The sequence below is a fragment of the Mesoplodon mirus genome (genome assembly GCF_964341445.2).
Source record: "Mesoplodon mirus genome assembly, chromosome: X".
Taxonomy (NCBI): Eukaryota; Metazoa; Chordata; class Mammalia; order Artiodactyla; family Ziphiidae; genus Mesoplodon; species Mesoplodon mirus.
The window spans coordinates 35,334,351-35,352,945 of NC_138981.1; the positions used below are offsets into that span (position 1 = coordinate 35,334,351).

General features: G+C 42.5%; 1 protein-coding gene across 1 annotated transcript in view; it reads left to right on the top strand.

Moving 5' to 3' along the window:
• LANCL3 (LanC like family member 3) overlaps positions 1-18,595 on the top strand; it is a 94,348-nt gene that overhangs the window by 64,749 nt on the left and 11,004 nt on the right. Inside the window, exons 2-3 of the mRNA XM_082610535.1 lie at positions 10,441-10,564; positions 11,470-11,667. Coding sequence (XP_082466661.1) covers positions 10,441-10,564; positions 11,470-11,667 — 322 coding nt within the window. The remainder of the gene's footprint in view (positions 1-10,440; positions 10,565-11,469; positions 11,668-18,595) is intronic.

Genomic DNA, 18,595 nt, shown 5'->3' on the forward strand with positions numbered 1-18,595 from the left:
TTGTCCCTGACCTGGAGCAAGATAAGTGGAAGGAGTAGGAAGGTCACCCAGGGCGATGGCAGCAAGGCGACAGTGTGTTTGCCAGGCTTTGTCTCCGGGCTCTAGGATAGCACTTAGCAAGAAAAATCGATCACAACCTTGTGAGTACAGCCCGCGCTGAAGACTGCATTTGAATTTGTCCACTCAGGCAGTCAGCCTCACTTTAAAGAGCTGTGGAGCTAAAGGTTTCCATGGAAACAGAGAAATATGTGGGCAAACATGGCTTTACAGGAAAATGAATACTAGCAATGCTGTTAGGTTGGCACTTTACAGCTGCCCAGTTGATGTGAGTGACTCTAAAAAAGGAAGTACTGTTTCTCTCATAACAAGGGTCTGGAGATAGGTGCTCCTCGTTGTGGTACAGATGCCCAACGATGTCCACAACCCCCAGGATCTTTTTCCTCTTTCATTCTGTGAATGTTGGTGCTTCATCCACAAGCTTATTACCTCAGGATGTAAAGTGGATGCTACAGCTCCAGGCCTCACATAAACATTCAAGGCACCAAAAAGACAAAAGGCAGGTAACAGCCAAGTCTGTCCAGTTTATTTCCATTTATCATGAAATCAAAAGCTTTCCAAGAAGCTCCCACCTCAGCAGATTCCTCCATTGATCAAAGTGAGGTCACATAGCCAACTCGAGCTTCAAGGAAGGCTGAGAACTGAATATCTGGCAAGGGACAATAGGATTGACATGACTGGCTGAAGCTCATATTCACTATCTGTCACCTGGAGTTAAACACAATTGTCAGCCTAATAAAATTGAGATCCAGTTAGCAAGGAGTAAGGGGAGAATGGATGTTGACTGGCTAACTAATAGTATAAGCCATAAGTATGTAATCAGAATTGACCTTTCCAAGTAAGAAAGGCATTTACTCGATACCTGACTATACACAACTACTCATCTCTATATTCCTGTAGTCTCTAGCCCAGTGTCATGCACGCAGCAAGCACTTGAAAAATGTCTGTTGAACCATGGTTTGAGACTAGTGTAATGACATAACCGTGGCTTAGAGGAAGGTCTGACGTGAAATGGTCAGTTACGCATCAGGCCTTAATGACGCAGTCATTCGCTTTGGAGGCATCGGGAGACAAAGACTCCAGAGAGTCAAGTAACCAATGCCAAGAGGCTAAAACAACTTCTAGGTCCCTAAGCTTTCTACTAGGAAGAAAGCACGTAAGAGAACATGCATCTTTTTTTTTTAGTAAGAAGTTATGACTCTTTTATTGAAGTATAGTTGATTTACAATGTGTTAATTTCTGCTGTACAGCAAAGTGATTCAGTTATACATATATATACATTCTTTTTTATATTCTTTTCCATTATGGTTTATCACAGCATATTGAATATAGTTCCCTGTGCTATACAGTATGTCCTTGTTGTTTGTCTATTTTATATATAGTAATATATATCTGTTAATCCCAAATTCCCAATTTATCCCTCCCCGCTTTTCCCTTTCGTAACCATAAGTTTGTTTTCTATGTCAGTGAGTCTACTTCTGTTTTGTAAATAAGTTCATTTGTACACTCTTTTTAGATTCCACATATAAGTGATGTCATATGATATTTGTCTTTCTCTGTGACTTACTTCACTTCGTATGATAATCTCTAGGTCCATCCATGTTGCTGCAAATGGCATTATTTCATTCTTTTTTATGGCTGAGTAATATTCCATTGTATATATGTACCACATCTGCTTTATCCATTCATCTGTACCTGGACATTTAGGTTGTTTCCATATCTTGGCTATTGTGAATAGTGCTGCTATGAACATAGGAGTGCATGTATCTTTTTGAATTATAGTTTTGTCTGGATATATGCCCAGGGGTGGGATTGCTGGATCACATGGGAGAATATGCATCTTCATAAAATAAAATGCCTAGAATAGAGGTCAAGTTAAACATGCACTGTAATCTCATTGCAAAGGGCTTTTTGCCTAGCCTGTACAGAATGAGACCACTGAAACATACCATCCCGTCCACATCCCAGAATTAATGCCCAAATAAGTATTTATAGATTTGTAAAATGGTTGTCATAAAGCGTTGAATCACAAAATGACAAAATACTATTGCTGAAAGACACATTAAAGACCACCTCAGCTTAACTCCTTGTTTTTTCAGGTGAGGAAACTGAGGACCAGAGAGGTTATGTGATTGGTCTAAAGTAACAAAGTTAGTGACAGAGACTTGTCTAGAAACCAGGTAAACTTGAGAAGTAGTTTTGAAAGAGCAAAGCAATGTGGTTTGGAGATAGTGGGACAGTGAAACGCCTGAAGTGTGGTGTTGAGGAAAGAAAAGTAAATACACAGACATGAAGAGCCATACGTTACTAATCTATGACTTACAAGTTACGGTGCCTTAGGAATGCAAGCTGACACAAGCTGGTCCTTGGATGGAAGATGGGGTGCGGGAGGTGAGTAACAACAGCAGGGTTATTTTATGAGGGAGATTCTGAGCACAGACCTCCAAGGCCTGTGGTGCTGAATGGTGGGGTTGAGTCACTGCTGGACTTGCAACGTCTATCTTAACCCCAGCTTACTGCATTGCGCACGTGCTTCATGGCAGGAATTGTGCTAAGTGTCTTATATGGAATCCTCATAACAATCCAGTGAGATAGGGAGGTCTTATTATCGATACTTTTTACAAATGAGTAAAGTGAGGCTTAGAAAGTATAAGTAACTTGCCTAAATCCACACTGCTAGAAAGTGGTGAAGCGAAGTTTCTCAGTGATTCTCAAACTTGACCGCACTCTGGAATCACCTGGAGAGTTTTCATAAATACTGATGCCTATGTTCCACACCCTGAGAGGCTGATGTCATCGATTTGGGGTGTGGTCAGAGACTAAATTCATGTTGTTTCTAGCCACCAAGTTTAAGCAGCAATAGAAAGCCAATATAAAAGTTAACAAGAAAGTACTTCTTTTTTTTTTACTGAAGTATAGTTGTTTTACGATGTTGTGTTAATTTCTGCTGTATAGCAAAGTGATTCAGTTACACATATATATACATTCTTTGTCATATTCTTTTCCACTATGGTTTATCACAGGATATTGAATACAGTTCCCTGTGCTATATAGCAGGACCTTGTTGTTTATCCATCCTATACATACTAGTTTGCATCTGCTAATTCCAAATGGGAACTGCTTTTTTAGTAATAGTCTCACCATCACCTGAGGAGGTAGGTGGGGCAAGTCATTGTGATCCCCCTTTTGTAGATAAGGAAACTCAGGCTCTGAGACATTTCGTGTCTTGCAAGAAATAGAACAGGAAATCATCTAGTGACGCTTGGTGCAGACTGGGTTACCAGGTACTTGTAATAAATCTTTCAAGCCAGCAAGAATGGGGTAAAACCTGTTTTTCTTTTCTAGTTTCCATTGTTTTCTTGGCTTGGGTTTCTTGACATGAGAAGGGAAAAGAAACAACTTTGAAATGGTATCTGGGACCAAGTGTTTATAAGTGAAATTCTCTGTTGAATCCCTCTATAAGATTTGGAAGATAACCATTAAGTAGAGCAACCCCCTTCCGATTGCTCATCGCCCAGCATAATGGTGGTCAGGGAGCATCAGGAGAGCCAGATGGAAGGGACTTGCTCATTCTGCACCAGCACATGCGCCCCATTTGGAGACTAATTAAGAAAATAAACCTGGCCACATTGGCTAAGAGAGCTCCCCACTGGGTTTTGCAGATTCAGACACACTTTTCCTACGCATGGCATATTGGAAGAGAATTTCCCATTGTTGTCCCTTCTCTTTTCTGGGTAATCTGACCATTGAAATTTTGGTGTGCAGTGTTCTTGCCTGGTGCTCCCTCTTGCTTCCTTGAATGTCTTTGGGAACTTCCTACAGTTCCTTCCAAGTTCTCACCCTTCCCAAGAGAAATCCTCTGCTGCAACCAGCCTCTGTGCGCCCATAATCCCATCGCTTGCTACTTCAGGTGTGGTCCTGGGACCAGCAGCAGCCTCGCCTGGGAGCTTGTTAGAACTGTATTCTCCTGGTCCCGTCCCTGACCTACTGAATCAGAATCTGCATTTTTAACAGGAGCACCAGGTGATTTGTGTGCACATTGCAGCATGAGAAGCATTGCCCTAATACACAGGGTTTTCCCCATCATCCCGCAGCTTAAAATACCCTCTCTCCCTCCCAGCCCCCGCCACTTGCATTTATCCACTTCCTCATTGTCCTTCAAAGCTTAAGCTCATGTCCCTCTCCCTCTGTGAAGCCCTGAATATTCACTCCCTCCACCTTACCCCTATAGATCATAACTTTGAGAATTTAAACAAATGCGAAATATTTCATTATTTAAATGATTCAGCTCTTAAGTCTATTTGTTAAGATGATATCTTCTCTCAAAGTGCCTGGCACAGGCCTGGCACATAATATGAATTGTCTGATTCATCAAGATCTGTTTCCTATTTGAAAGCCTTCCCTTAGCCCTACTTTATCTCTTTAAGCTTCTTCTGCATCAAAGCAGCTCCCCTGAGTTTTTGTCTTCTCAACACCTGAAGTACATCTCCACCCACTCCAGAGATTTCCTGAAGGCCTGGCTCTTACCTGTAACCTAGTGGCTTCCAACTGAATCAAAGCCCCAAACAGGCCTCAAAAGTAAAACTCTAACCATATGTTTATATTGACTTTGTACCCAAAAAGTTTCCCTAACTTTTAAATTTGGGTAGTGAACTTTTTTAGAAAAATTTACTTTAGGGCGTGGGATGTTTTTCTGCTCCACCATGGTGCCCACAGGAAACTCAGGATTGTCTCTGGCTCTCTTGTGGACATGCCGTGCAGCAGTATCTCTGTTACTGGTCCCAGACCCTGAGGCAAGAGCCACATCTTTGAGGCTGCCATCTCCCCAATTCCAGGTGGGAGTGGGGGACACACATCCTAACTACCTATAGATCCCCAAACCTTTTCGGGGGTTTATAGGATCTCTCCTAATGCTTAGCGCAAGGGAGCGGGGCTAGGAGAGCAGGAACTCCACACTGACTTTCAGTTTCCTGGTTTCGCCTCTTTCCACCTTGAACAGCTTTAGCTCCATCCTGACTCTACATATCCTTCAAGTCTGTTGTTTGTATTCTCAACTTCAAGTACTAAAATACCCAGTTTCTACAACTCCACAGCCTTTTTTCCTCAGAGCTATTATCTCCATGGGTCTCAAAAAAAGAATGAATATATGTATATGTATCACTGAATCACTTTGCTGTACACCTGAAAGTAACACAACATTGTACATCAACTATACTCCAATAAGTTTTTTTTTAAAGTTAACCTAAAAAAAGTCATTTTGATGTTCATTGGTCATCAAATGGTTTTTTTCTCTCTCAGGCAGAAGCTTGTGCTACCACCAGAATGGCGGGGCAAAGGAGTGGATGAAATAAACTGCTGGAGGAAATCACCTAAGTTAATGTCAGATTCTTGCTCTGTTACATATGTGTTTGGCATGATATTGGAGTGACCTTCTGCATTCCATCTGGATGGGCAGTCACATACTTTGGGCATTTTGGACTGCTGCTTGCTAATGCTGGCAGTGGCTGATATCAAGCTAGCAAAGACTGCCACTTCAGAGGGCCTGTGGGCGGGACACTTAACCCTGGAAAGGGGTCTGTGGTGAGGCAGGCTTTCTGTGGCTTGGCCCATTTCACTCATTTCCTTAACAAAGGTCCTCTCTCCTCAGCAGGGAGTTGGTTCCAACAGAGCACAACCTTTAGGCGGGGCCGGAAGCATAGAATGGGCTTTATTGCTCTCTCGTCTCTTCATACTCAGAGCCCAGCCCAATGGGACTGTTTCACAGCAAACACCTCTGTTCAAGGATCAGCGAAGGGAATCGATTAAACTAATGAAAATATTTACACCAAACCACCAGAGACTTGCTTTGTATTTTTGAGATATCTTAATTTATTTCAATCCAGTGTAAAAACCAATTTTTATTTAAAGAACCAAATCCAAATACCATATGATATCACTTCTATGTGGAATCTAGTGAGGTGGATGGACCTAGAGTCTGTCATACAGAGTGAAATAAGTCAGAAAGAGAAAAACAAATACCGTATTGCTAACACATATATATGGAATCTAAAATAAAAAATGGTTCTGATGAACCTAGGGGCAGGACAGGAATAAAGATACAGACGTAGATAAACAACAAGTTCCTACTGTATAGCACAGGGAACTGTATTCAATATCCTGGGATACACCATAATGGAAAAGAATATTAAAAAAAGAATGTATATATGTGTATAACTGAGTCACTTTGCTGTACAGCTGAAATTAACACAACATTGTCAATCAACTATACTTTAATTAAAAAAAAATTTTTTTTAAAAAGAACCAAATCCATCCAAGACATCAACACATGCATAGCCTTATGTGCTACAGATACAGGAGAGGGAATTTGGGTTTGTCCTGATAAAGGCCTAATGCGCAGGGAGCCGCTCTCTGCCATCCCCAGTCACTTTTTTCCCCGGTGGAAATGCCATTTCCTCCTTCCCAAGGCCTCAGGGTGTTTCAGCAGCACGGAGGCCGTCTTCTTGGAAGTGTGTGCGCTCGTGTGTTCCTCTCTGCTGGGAGTGCGGCCTGGAGGGTTGTCTGAGAGGTCAGACAAATGAGAGAACACGAAGCAGCCCCTGCCCCGTGTCTCATCTCCTTTCTTCCTAACGTACTGTGTGTTGGGCGGGGACCAGTACCCTCTTCTTCAGTGCTCTCCTCTGCACACTTCTCATGTACACTGTTTTTCCCCTTTTTATTTGCTGATCAATAAAGCCAAGGGTAGGTCTTGTCTGTTCCCAGCGATAAAGAACTGCACGCGTAACTGGTCTTTATCCGGCCCGACAAGCGCCGTTTCTCTTTGTTTTTCACAGTGTTTCTGCGAGATAAGAGGAAACCACCCAGACATGATGCATGACCGGGGAAGTTTTGAAATTTTTTATAAACTCATTCTCTATTCTGAGCTGTGGATCAGGGATGGAAAGAAAGAGGGCACCACATAGAACCAAAGTTGATTTTCCTTTTCTGGGTTAAAAACAAGCAGGTGGGGCGGGGAGAGAAAGGAGACATGAATAAATGTTCAGCTGAGGAAAGAATAATCCGGTTTTCAATTATCAGCACAGAAGTCAAATAGGGAGAATTCTGGTCATTCAAATGAGTACGTACCCTGAAAATCCAGTGGCCTTTTCCTATCACAAAAACTGCCTCTGTCACATGGATTCAAGACCAATAGTGGCATACAGGACCTCAGTTCAGGTGAAGAGCCAGATATATTCCCAGGAAATTATGGGATGGGACCAGGATAGACTCCTCTTAAGTTCATGCCCTTTGAGGCTCTTGGCAGGTTTCTGAGAGTAAGCCAGGATGGAGGGGTCGATATGAGGCTGATGATGCAAGATATTACATCGAGTAAGACTAAATGTGAGGTCAGTTGGTGCTGATAAAGGTACAGAGAGTAAGATGTGGTCAGTGGCAAATGAAATTTTGGTAACAATTCGAACGGATGCAGAGGAGGAAATCATTTAGGAGAAGTGTGCCATCCAGCTAAGGGAAAGACCCGAGGTTGAGCCCTGAAATGACGGTGGGAAGGCATGGGAAGATAGGGTCTTTAGGATTTCTAGGCAGAAAGGAGGAGTAAACCCAAGAGGCAAAGATAGGTACCTAATAAAAGGGAAACTTAAGTTGGAACCCATGACGTAATTGTTTCTGAGCAACCAGATGGAAAATGAGGAGATGAAGTCTTAGTGAAGCTGATGTGTTAAATATTCTGCATTACTGTTTCTTTCCACCCCTGCCTGGGTTCATGAACTTTTTTTTTAATTAACAAAATTTTTTTAAATTGAAGTATAGTTGACTTACAGTATTTCAAGTGTACAGCAAAGTGGTTCAGTTACATATATATATATATGTGTGTACATATATATATATATATTCCTTTTCAGATTCTTTTCCCTTATAGGTTATTACAAGATATTGAATATAGTTCCCTGTGCTATACAGTAGGTCCTTGTTGTTTATCTATTTTATATATAGTAGTGTGTATCTGTTAATGCCAAATTCCCAATTTAATCCCTCCCCCCCTTTCCCCTTTGGTAACCACAAGTTTTTTTCTATGTCAGTGAGTCTATTTCTCTTTTGTAAATAAGCTCATTTATATCATTTTTTTAGATTCCACATATAAGTCATATCATACGATATTTGTCTTTCTCTGTCTGACTTACTTCACTTAGTGTGATAATCTCTAGGTCCATCCATGTTGCTGCAAATGGCATTATTTCATTCTTTTTTATGGGTGACTAATATTCCATTGTGTATATGTGCCACATCATCTTTATTCATTCATCTGTCAATGGACACTTAGGTTGCTTCCATGTCCTGGCTATTGTAAATAGAGCTGCAGTGAACATTGTGGTACATGACTCTTTTTGAACTATGGTTTTCTCAGGGTATATGCCCAGTAGTGGGATTGCTGGGTTGTATGGTAGTTCTATTTTTAGTTTTTTAAGGAACCTCCATCCTGTTCTCCATAGTGGCTGTATCGATTTTCATTCCCACCAACAGTGCAAGAGGGTTCCCTTTTCTCTACACCCTCTCCAGTATTTATTGTTTGTAGACTTTTTGATGATGGCCATTCTGACTGGTGTGAGGTGGGCTCATGAACTTTAATCACTCTATTGTACACTTTTGTCTATGTCTATCTCAAGTGCTGGATAGTAAGTTCCTTGTAGGAAAAAAAAATGTGTCCTAGGCTTTCTAGAGTTTCCCCCACAATACCTACTAGAGGGCCTCACTGGAATAGTAGCTCAGTAATGTTAACTGGCAGAATTAATTAATGAACAACTTCCTCTTTATGTGATTATTTTTCCAAATTAAATGCTGAATTTGAAGGGGCCACAACCTGGATTATATTTTGCCCTTCTAATGTTGCATAAATCACAGGAGCAAGTTATGACTTAAGAAATCATTAGTTATTTCAAAAGGAATGGGTGAGTCTAATGGCAGATATCAGGTAGGAAAATTTGATGTGTGCGTCTTCGGAGAAAGGCCAAAATCCAATAGATTGTTCCTTGATCCCAGATTCATCTAGTCAGGTCAAGGCTGAACTTTAGGTGATTTCTTCTTTTTTTGGTTACTCTGGCTAGTACTTTTCCTGTGTAGGTCTGCCTTTTTGGAAGGTTGGCTTCATGAGAGTAAAGGTCTTGTCGTGTTGTTCACTGTTGTGTCTCCAGCGTCTAGAACAGGCTTTCCTGCTTATAGTAAGGGCTTAAGAAATAATTGTGGAAGGAAAGGGAAGAGGGAGGGAGGGGGCGAATAAAGAAAAGAGGAGAGGGCTTCCCTGGTGGCGCAGTGGTTGAGAGTCCGCCTGCCGATGCAGGGGACACGGGTTCGTGCCCCGGTCCGGGAAGATCCCACATGCTGCAGAGCAGCTGGGCCCGTGAGCTATGGCCGCTGAGCCTGCGCATCCGGAGCCTGTGCTCCGCAACGGGAGAGGCCACGACAGTGAGAGGCCCGCGTACCGAAAAAAAAAAAAAAAGCACTTACTCGCTCATCAGTTACCAAAGGCCCCCTCGGGCTCAGAGTCAGGAACCAAGGATACCAAAATGATGAGACATCACAGTCTTTGCATCTGATCATCCAGTAGAGAGAGACAGAGAGAACGCAACAGGTGACAAGTGCTGTGCCAAAGGGAGCATCCAGTGTGCCCCGAGGCAGAGTGGCAGACAGAGAACATTGCAAACGTGAGCAGAACCCTAATAAATGCAATGATGCTATGTAGGCTTGAGAACATTTTAACCTGTATAGCCCTAAAACTGACGGTACCTAGATTAAATAAAATATGGAGATGGCCTTTTAGTCATTCTCTATTCAGCATCATTTTGATAGTAAAAGTTCTTTTGCCTTGGTCTTTATTGGACTTTGGTTTCCTTCATGGACTGCAGAAGGCTCCAGCGGGTCTGTCATGCAGCAGCTTGTCATAGAATTGTGGCTTTATAAGCACAGTCGAAATGACACAAACTGAAGGCCCATTGTCTGAGCCAGACCCGCGCCATACATCAGAAGTAACAGCTTTGCTAAGCATGGTCGCTTAGGACCAGTCTTTGTTCTTTCCTGAGCAACTTCTTGTTCCTGTGACAAGGATTAATGATATAACAACAGCTGTTAGGTGGTCTCTGCCATTTATAAAAACCTATGGCAGTAAAGGTGTGTGTTTCCCATCAGAACTGCAAATTTTCTGAAAAGGGGAGATAAACTTGACAACAAAGAGAGTATCAGTGGTTTTAAAAAAAAAGGTATGGTGGGCTGAGCTTATTTACAAATAGGAAAAGGCCTGGGGGGATATGCTGATGCACTTTTTAAGCAAGAAAATCCAGCGTCTGAGGAATAATGAAGATCCTGACTTGACTTCTGCTTCTTTTCCTTACTCAGGTGCTGACCCCAGCACAGATCAAATCAATTTGCCAGGCAATCCTGGACTCCGGGAAGCAATATGCCATGAAAAAGAGGAAACCATTCCCACTGATGTATTCTTACTATGGAACCGAATACTTGGGTGAGTGAGGGTGTTGTCAAAGGCCTGGAGGAGGAAGGCAGTCTCTAACAGCAGCATTGGCTAAAGACTGGAAGATTTTGTTTTTGACATAGGTCATGACTATTGCTTTCACTGAGAACCCTTTGAAAGGCCATTTAAAAACAAATATTGATGGATACTACAAAACACAATTTCATATTTGTTTTCAGAGTCTACCTGTCAGAAATGGAGCTATTTGGGTGGGAGGGAGATGCAAGAGGGAGGGGATATGGGGATATATGTATACATATAGCTGATTCACTTTGTTATACAGCAGAAACTAACATGACATTGTAAAGCAATTATACTCCAATAAAGATGTTAAAACAAAAAAGAAATGGAGCTATTTTAACAATGACTTTCACTAAAGACTAAAATCCTTTATTCTTGATTGTGAATTCACTGGCCTAATTTTGCTGAAAATTAACAGCTTATATGCTCACTGCCAATAGTACGTCTGCACAGGGAAGCAGGATTCAGCTGCTGACAGTTTCAAGTTTTTAATATTAGTGGATTAATAACAGACTACTGAATCACAATGACTACTTTTGAGCTATGAGGCTTGTAAAGTGAAAGTTAGTTACTACCCCTCTGAATCCTTCAGTGGCTCCCCGTCACTCCCTGCAAGCATGACTTGCAAGCCCCTTTGTAGATCGCCTGCCTCCCTCTCCAAACTCAAGCTTTATCTCTCCCTTCCCTGGTTCTGTCCAGCGTAGTCTCCAGCAGGCAAAGTGTTCTCATACCTTTGTAACCTTTGTGCCTGTTCCTTTTGCCTAGAATGCCTGGCTTTCCCCAACCCCTTCATCAATCTGTAATACTTACGCCAGACTTCAAACTGGTTCTCCTCCCAATTATGTGAATTCATGATGCTTTGCTTGTCTATATAGGAGCAGCTCATGGCCTGTCGTCCATCCTCCAGATGCTTCTTTCTTACCATGAGCACCTTAAGCCCTCGGATCAGGAGCTGGTGTGGCAGAGCGTGGACTTCCTTATGGAGCAGGAGCAGAACTGCAACTGGCCACCTGAGCTCGGCGAGGCCATCGAGAGGGAGAACGAGCTGGTGCACTGGTGCCACGGCGCCCCAGGTCTCACTCATGTTATTATCTGATAGCATTGCCTTTCATTGGGCTTAGCCAAAGACGGGTGCCTTTTCTGAGAAGTGAGGGTGTTTCTCATCTTATGCCATTACCATGGGAGATGAAAAGGTCAAGATGAAACTTTTCAAAGCCAAGAAAGTCTCCATCAGTAAAGGATGTCCAGAAATGATCCTGTGTTTAAAAAATATATGATCTTTATCTACAATATTTGTATACAAATTAAACTAGTACTGTCCAACAAAATATAATACGAGCCACATATGAAATTAACTTTCTGGTAACCCTGTTAAAAACATAGAAAGAAACAGGCAAAATGAATTTTAATAGATCTACCCCAATATACACGAAATATTATTTCAACATGCAACCAATTTAAAAATCGAGTGACTTCATATTTTTTAAATATCCAGTCTTTGAAATCCCGTGTCTCTGTTATACTTACATCCCATCCTGATACAGACTAGCCACGTTGCAAGCGCTCAGTAACTTCATGGGACAGTGCAGATCTGGAACCTGGCAGTTCAAAACGTGGTCCCTGGACTAGTGGCACGGGAGTTTGTTAGATATCCAGAATTTCAGGCCCCACCCCAGCCCCACTGAATCCAAATCTGCACTTCAACAAGATCCCTAGGTGATTTGTACGCACATTAAGGTTGAAGATGGACTATTCTGTAATTCTTCTCCAAATGACGGTTTCCATTATCACCTAATGAAAAGTCTAGAGAAATGAGAAGCCGTTTGCAGTGAACTCTCTGGAATCGAGCCTGGAAACTTATCAGACCCCATCTTTTCCTTTTTTTTCAATCCCATTACACTGCTAATTAGGCCTTAGAGAAGGGGCAATTCAAAAAAGACAGTGCATTTTGGTCGATTGGCCAGAGGAGAGACTTAAAATACCAAAATAACACACACATTTTTTTTTATAAATTTATTTTATTTATTTATTTTTGGCTGTGTTGAGTCTTCATTGCTGTGCATGGACTTTCTCTAGTTGTGGTGAGCGGGGACCACTCCTCGCTGCAACGCACAGGCCTCTCACTGCAGTGGCTTCCTTCGTTGCGGAGCATAGGCTCCAGGCGTGTAGGCCTCAGCAGCTGTGGCGCACGGGCTCAGTTGCTCCGCAGCATGTGGGATGCTCCCAGACCAGGGCTCGAACCCGTGTCCCCTGCATTGGCAGGCGGATTCCCAACCACTGCGCCACCAGGGAAGCCCAACACACACATTTTTGATTAGGAGTGTTATTTAATTTTCAAGGCTATGCTTCAGTGCCATGAGTACAGCTTTAAAATATGTTTCATTTCTCTTTCATTTGTTACCTGATTTTTATTACTTCCTTTCCCCTCCTTACCTAATTAATGTTCTTTAATCCAACCGGAATTTCATTTTTTCTTCAGTACAGTTTGAGGTGACGAATAATAGAAGTCTTAGTCCATTGGCCATATTTTCTCTGCCTGCCAGTTTTACTTAAGGAAGGACTTCAAAGGCTCCCGTGTGTGCTTGTACCAGCGCCAGGGCATTGTGCATTATGTCCAGGCTAATTCCCACCAGTGATCATTTGAGCCCACCTTTTTCTTGCTTTGAACTTTCTAAAGAAAAGCAGCAGCTATTTACCATTCTGGAAATGATATCTCTTCATGTTACGCTCTACACTCCCATTTCCTAGTCCCTTTAATCATTTTCAGTGAAGGCCTTTGGGTATCCTCCAAGCACCCCAGGATCCTTGAATTTTGGAGATGTTCCAAATTAAATACAGCCTATTTTGAAAGGATTCAATGTATAGTAAAAGCCCTGCGAAGAGTGGGAAGATAATATACTAAAATGAGTGGCTGGGTCACTTAATTGATGTGGGGTTCTTGAAGGGCGGTTATTCCATTCTCTCTGTACATCACATCCCATCTGTCTTTGTAAATCATGGACCATAATAGTACAGCATAGCATTCATCACCTTGGGGACTTTATTTATCCTCATTTATCATTCATGTTCAGTATCTTGGTTAGATTAAACGCAGGTTGCAGGGTAAAATCATTCAATCCTCATATTCACTGGACTGCCAAAAATAAACTAATTCACAAATGAATAAAGAACCAAATGGAGCCCATTATGTCTGCCAACCCGCACTTCCATCTCAAGGGTATTGGTCTTCCTTTTAAGAGATGTGCTAAAAATAGCATCAAGAGTGATTATAAATATGGTAAGTGCAGGTTAAAGCCCATGAAGATGCCTCTGAAGTTGGCAACAGTAAGCTCTCCAAAAATTCTAAAACAAGAGATGACCTAGAAAAATAATTCTCACTTATGTGAGAAGATTTTTTGAGAGTAGATTTATGAACAGTGCAGATGGTTTGGGGCGGCAGACTGATTCTGTGATTAAAAACCTGCCAGAAATAATCCACAGTGTGGAACTTCATCAATGATACCTTATCTTCATCAATGATACTATAACTGTTTCCTACTGACTTTCCTTCAACCCACCTCTACAGGTGACAGCCTTAGTTATCATTTATGCGCTGTGAATATACTTCTGGACTCTTAAGTTAATAACTCTGGGTTCTAATTATAGTTCCGACACTAACCAGCTAAGTAACCTTGAGAAAACCACTTTGTTTCTTTTGTGCCTTTGTTCATCTGTGGAAGGAGTGCATTGAGGTGGAGCAGTGAAACTCAGTCTTTTTTTCACCACAGACCCCTTTAATCCTGTGGACCCTTACCGTTTGTGAGGGATATGGCCCAAAAGATTTGCAGACACCCACATTTATAAATACCCAGTGCGGCGTAGAGTTTTTCTCACTAAATACAATGAAGTATAGCAGGCAGATTCACCTGACCCCTTCCTAGCCTTAAAGATTCTGTAATACAGGTCAAAAGTCATTTACAAAATCATTAAAACAAATACTGTGGCTAAAAGAAACTCTAGATCGCATTATGTTACATCATTACTGTGGTCACAGTGACAGCACATTTCCTTTACTCTGGGTGAAACACAGGTGTAGCTATATATTTTTTTAATTATTTCATTAGGCCTCCTGGGTAGGTGACTTTGAATAGAGAACAGTAAGTACTTGTACAGTGCAGGTGTCTTTGGTCACTAAGCTGTGTAGTGCACACCGTACAATGCGTGCTTCGGTGAAATTCCGGATCCCAGAATGGACCTGTGCGCTGATTCTCTAGGATGTTGAAACGAAACGTGCCAAGTCTGGCTATCACGAGGCTCTGCTGGATCACATGTTTCTAAGATTTAGCCTCTCACACCATACTTCTTAAGTAATAATTCATTTTCCCATTTGTATTTGACAAAGACATATATCATTGCTGCCTCCGGGTTTCATGTCAATGCACAATAATCAGTGTTCCCAGGATGAAATGACACCGTTCCCAGAAAATGCAAAGAAATCCAACGTCCTTTCCTTTTAGGTTAAGCCACCTTATTGTGGATTTCATTAGGTTAAGTAAGGAGACAATAGGTGTAGAAGTTTTCAAGGTCCTGTCCATGTACCATTCCATGAGCCAGGCTGCAGGAAGAGGCCCTTTGTCTCTGGCCAGAACCATAGGATCAATACCCATTAAGCTGCCTGGGGCTAATGGCCTGGTTTAGCAATTAGACCATCTCAACCCGTCTTCCTTCCACATCTTTCATCTCCGCTTCAGCATCGGCCTGCGCTGGGGTGAGAAATGTGACTTTATAGGGTCAACAGACATTTGTGGAGGCCTTGCCATGTGTCAAACACCATGCCGCAGATCGGGGAGCAAAAATGAACAATACAGAGTACCTGCCCTTGGGTAGCTGGCACAATACTAGGGACGGCAGCCATGAAAACAAGTAATTTCAACAGACTTACAGATATAGAAAACAAACTAGTGGGTACCAGTGGGTAGCAGTGGGGAGAAGGAAGGGAGGAGGGGCAAGATGTGGGTAGGAGATTAAGAAATACACACTACTATGTATAAAATAGATAAGCAATAAGGATATATTGTATAGCACAGGGAATTATAGTCATCTTGTAATAACTTTTAATGGAGTTAATCTGTAAAAATACTGAATCACTATCCGGTACACCTGAAACGAATATAATATTACAAATCACCTATACTTCAATTTAAAAATTATTTATATTAAAAAACAGGTAATTTTAATATGATACTGTGTGAGTGCTAAGGTTTGTATAAGGAGTGATGGGAGCTCAAAGGAGGGATTTCTGGTCCTCCTCCAGGTTCCGGGAAGGCTTCCTGGAGGAGGTGATGCCTGAGATAAGTTAGACTAAGAAAGGTGGGAAGTTTGTTCCAAGAAAAGTCAGTCAGAGGCATGGAACCGCATGGTGAAGGAAGGGGAACTGTGGGGTGGTTTGGTTTCACTGAAGTAAACGCTTCATGGAGGGCATGGGGGAGAAGTGGCAGGAGGACAGAGTAGGAGCTGGGTGGCAAAGGGCTCTCTGTGTCTCACCTGGAGAGTAGCTTCACCTGCATTCTGGGTGGCGGGGAAGCTAAGAAGCACAGATGACACCACAGAGTTGCTCTGTCTTGAGGCAGCCAATCATTGGCCGAAACCTGCTGGGGGAGGTGCATAGCATAGCCACCCCTTTGGCTAAGGCCATATCTCCCAAGAAGAGGGCAGCAGTGAGCTTTGTCAGCAATCAACTCACAGCCGCTGGGGGATGGGGCACCTGCCAGTAAAGTAAAGGGATCCGATAGAGCACCAAGGGCTTCCAGTTCACCTGGCCTGTTCCTCCTCCTCCTCTGGCACCCAGGTTAGATGGTGTCATTTCACCAGTGGGCCTTTCCTACCTCCAAGTGTCGATTAGGAGCCTTCCTCTGTGCTTCCTCAACGCCCCTCTGTCCCCTCACGTAGCCTAATGAATGCCCCAGTTAGGTTGTAAAGACTGATGAAGGCAGGGGCTTTTATTTATTTATTTTTTAAACCATCTGCTTCTCTTTTTTTAATATAAATTTATTCATTTATTTAATTTTTGGCTGCATTGGGTCTTCGTTGCTGCACGCGGGCTTTCTCTAGTTGTGGGGAGCTGGGGCTACTCTTCGTTGCGGTGCACGGGCTTCTCACTGCAGTGGCTTCTCTTCCTGTGGAGCACGGGCTCTAGGCGCATGGGCATCAGTAGTTGTGGCGCATGGGCTCTAGAGTGCAGCCTTCAGCAGTTGTGGCTCGCAGGCTCTAGAGCGCAGGCTCAGTAGTTGTGGCGCGCGGGCTTAGTTGCTCCACGGCATGTGGGATCTTCCCGGACCAGGGCTCAAACCCATGTCCCCTGCATTGGCAGGAGGATTCTTAACCACTGCGCCACCAGGGAAGCCCTGGCAGGGGCTTTTAAAAACCTTAGCACCTACTACTGTCCTGGTATATAGTAGATGCTCAATTAATATCTAAACAGCCATCCATTCTGTGAGCTGTCTCTTTCATTAGCCTATTTGCCATCTTTCTGCTGACACGATCAGCTCATAGCTACCCTATTACCCTTCTTTCAGTCTTGGTTGACCCCACAGTGGGGCATTTTGTCTATAATACTAATCACATCATTAAAAATATAAACCAACCAATTCACAACAAAACACTCCCACTGGTTCCCTACTGTGCATGAATACAGTCCAAGCTGCCCAACTGGACTTGTAAAATCATCCAAAATGTGAGCCCAATCTACCCTTCCAGCCCATGGTCCTGTTGCTTAGAACACTGCCCCACTGGTCTTCATGTGACTCGTTTATTGTGGCTTAGAAACTTTGCCCTTGCTGATTTGATGCCTGGAATGCTCTCTCTCCATCTCCTCAGGCCTGCAGTTTCCTATGCATCCTACACAGTCCTGAAGAAAGCCTTGCTTCCATCAAAGCTTCCCCTGACTGTCTCCCTCAGGGAACTTCCACTTTTCTGATCCCTCTAGTATTATTTTCAGGGCCATTCATTTTATGTCCCCACAGCATCATGAACTACATGTCTTATTATGTATCAGTCAAAAGTACATATTTTTCTCTCCCTTTCTAGACAGTGCCTTCCTGAAGGGCAGGAATCGTGTTTAGCATTTATTTTATATCACCCAGGGCCAGAACTGGCGACATAATTTGGGGGACCCAGTACAAAATAAACATGCAGACCCCTTTTAAAAAAATGATTAAGAATTTCAAGATGGCAACAACAGAGCACTCAATCCAGGGTGGGGCCCTTCTGGAGGCCCTTTGTGAGGCTGTACAGGTCACACGCCCATGAAGCTGGCCCTGCCTAAGGCTGTGCATACAGCAGATCATCAATGAGCACTTTCAAATGAATGGATACAGTGAATGAATGAATGTGTAATTAACTGAGTTCAATTCTTTTAAAAATCATTCTTTGTGGGAATGACACTTCCTTCCTAAAACTGAAGGAGGACAGTGCTATAGGTGACCATTGTCAGTGGTTGACTGGGAAGCACTGGCTGAGGAGAGCCCGTTGTTATGTGTTCGTCATAGGGAGTGTTAAAGGATACATTTTTAAAAGAGAATAAAATCATGACTCTCATACAAACATAAACATATGTCAACAATTTTAACTCATAAATGAATGAGGGAACCACAAAGGTATTACAACTGGTTCAAAGGAAAATCCAAAGAGTGGACATATTTCTAGGCTGTTAGGAACGCTGACATGAATTTACTTAATAGATGCAGAAACTAGCTGCTTCCACGAAGACTGAGGGAAGTCAATGCAGCGTCCACCATACAGAATGTGTGTTTCTAGAGACAGGTATTATTTACATTACTGTCAGTTTTCTACAAGATAATTTCTGTCTTTACACAATTGTAAAATAGGCTAGTCAAAGACAAAGGCAGAGATACCCTTGATGGATGAGCTAGTCAAAATATCTACTAAATTCCAGTCTTTCCCACTTTCTATACTAGAAGGGTAGGTGAGGCAGGAAAGAAAGTGATCTTGTGTTATTAATCT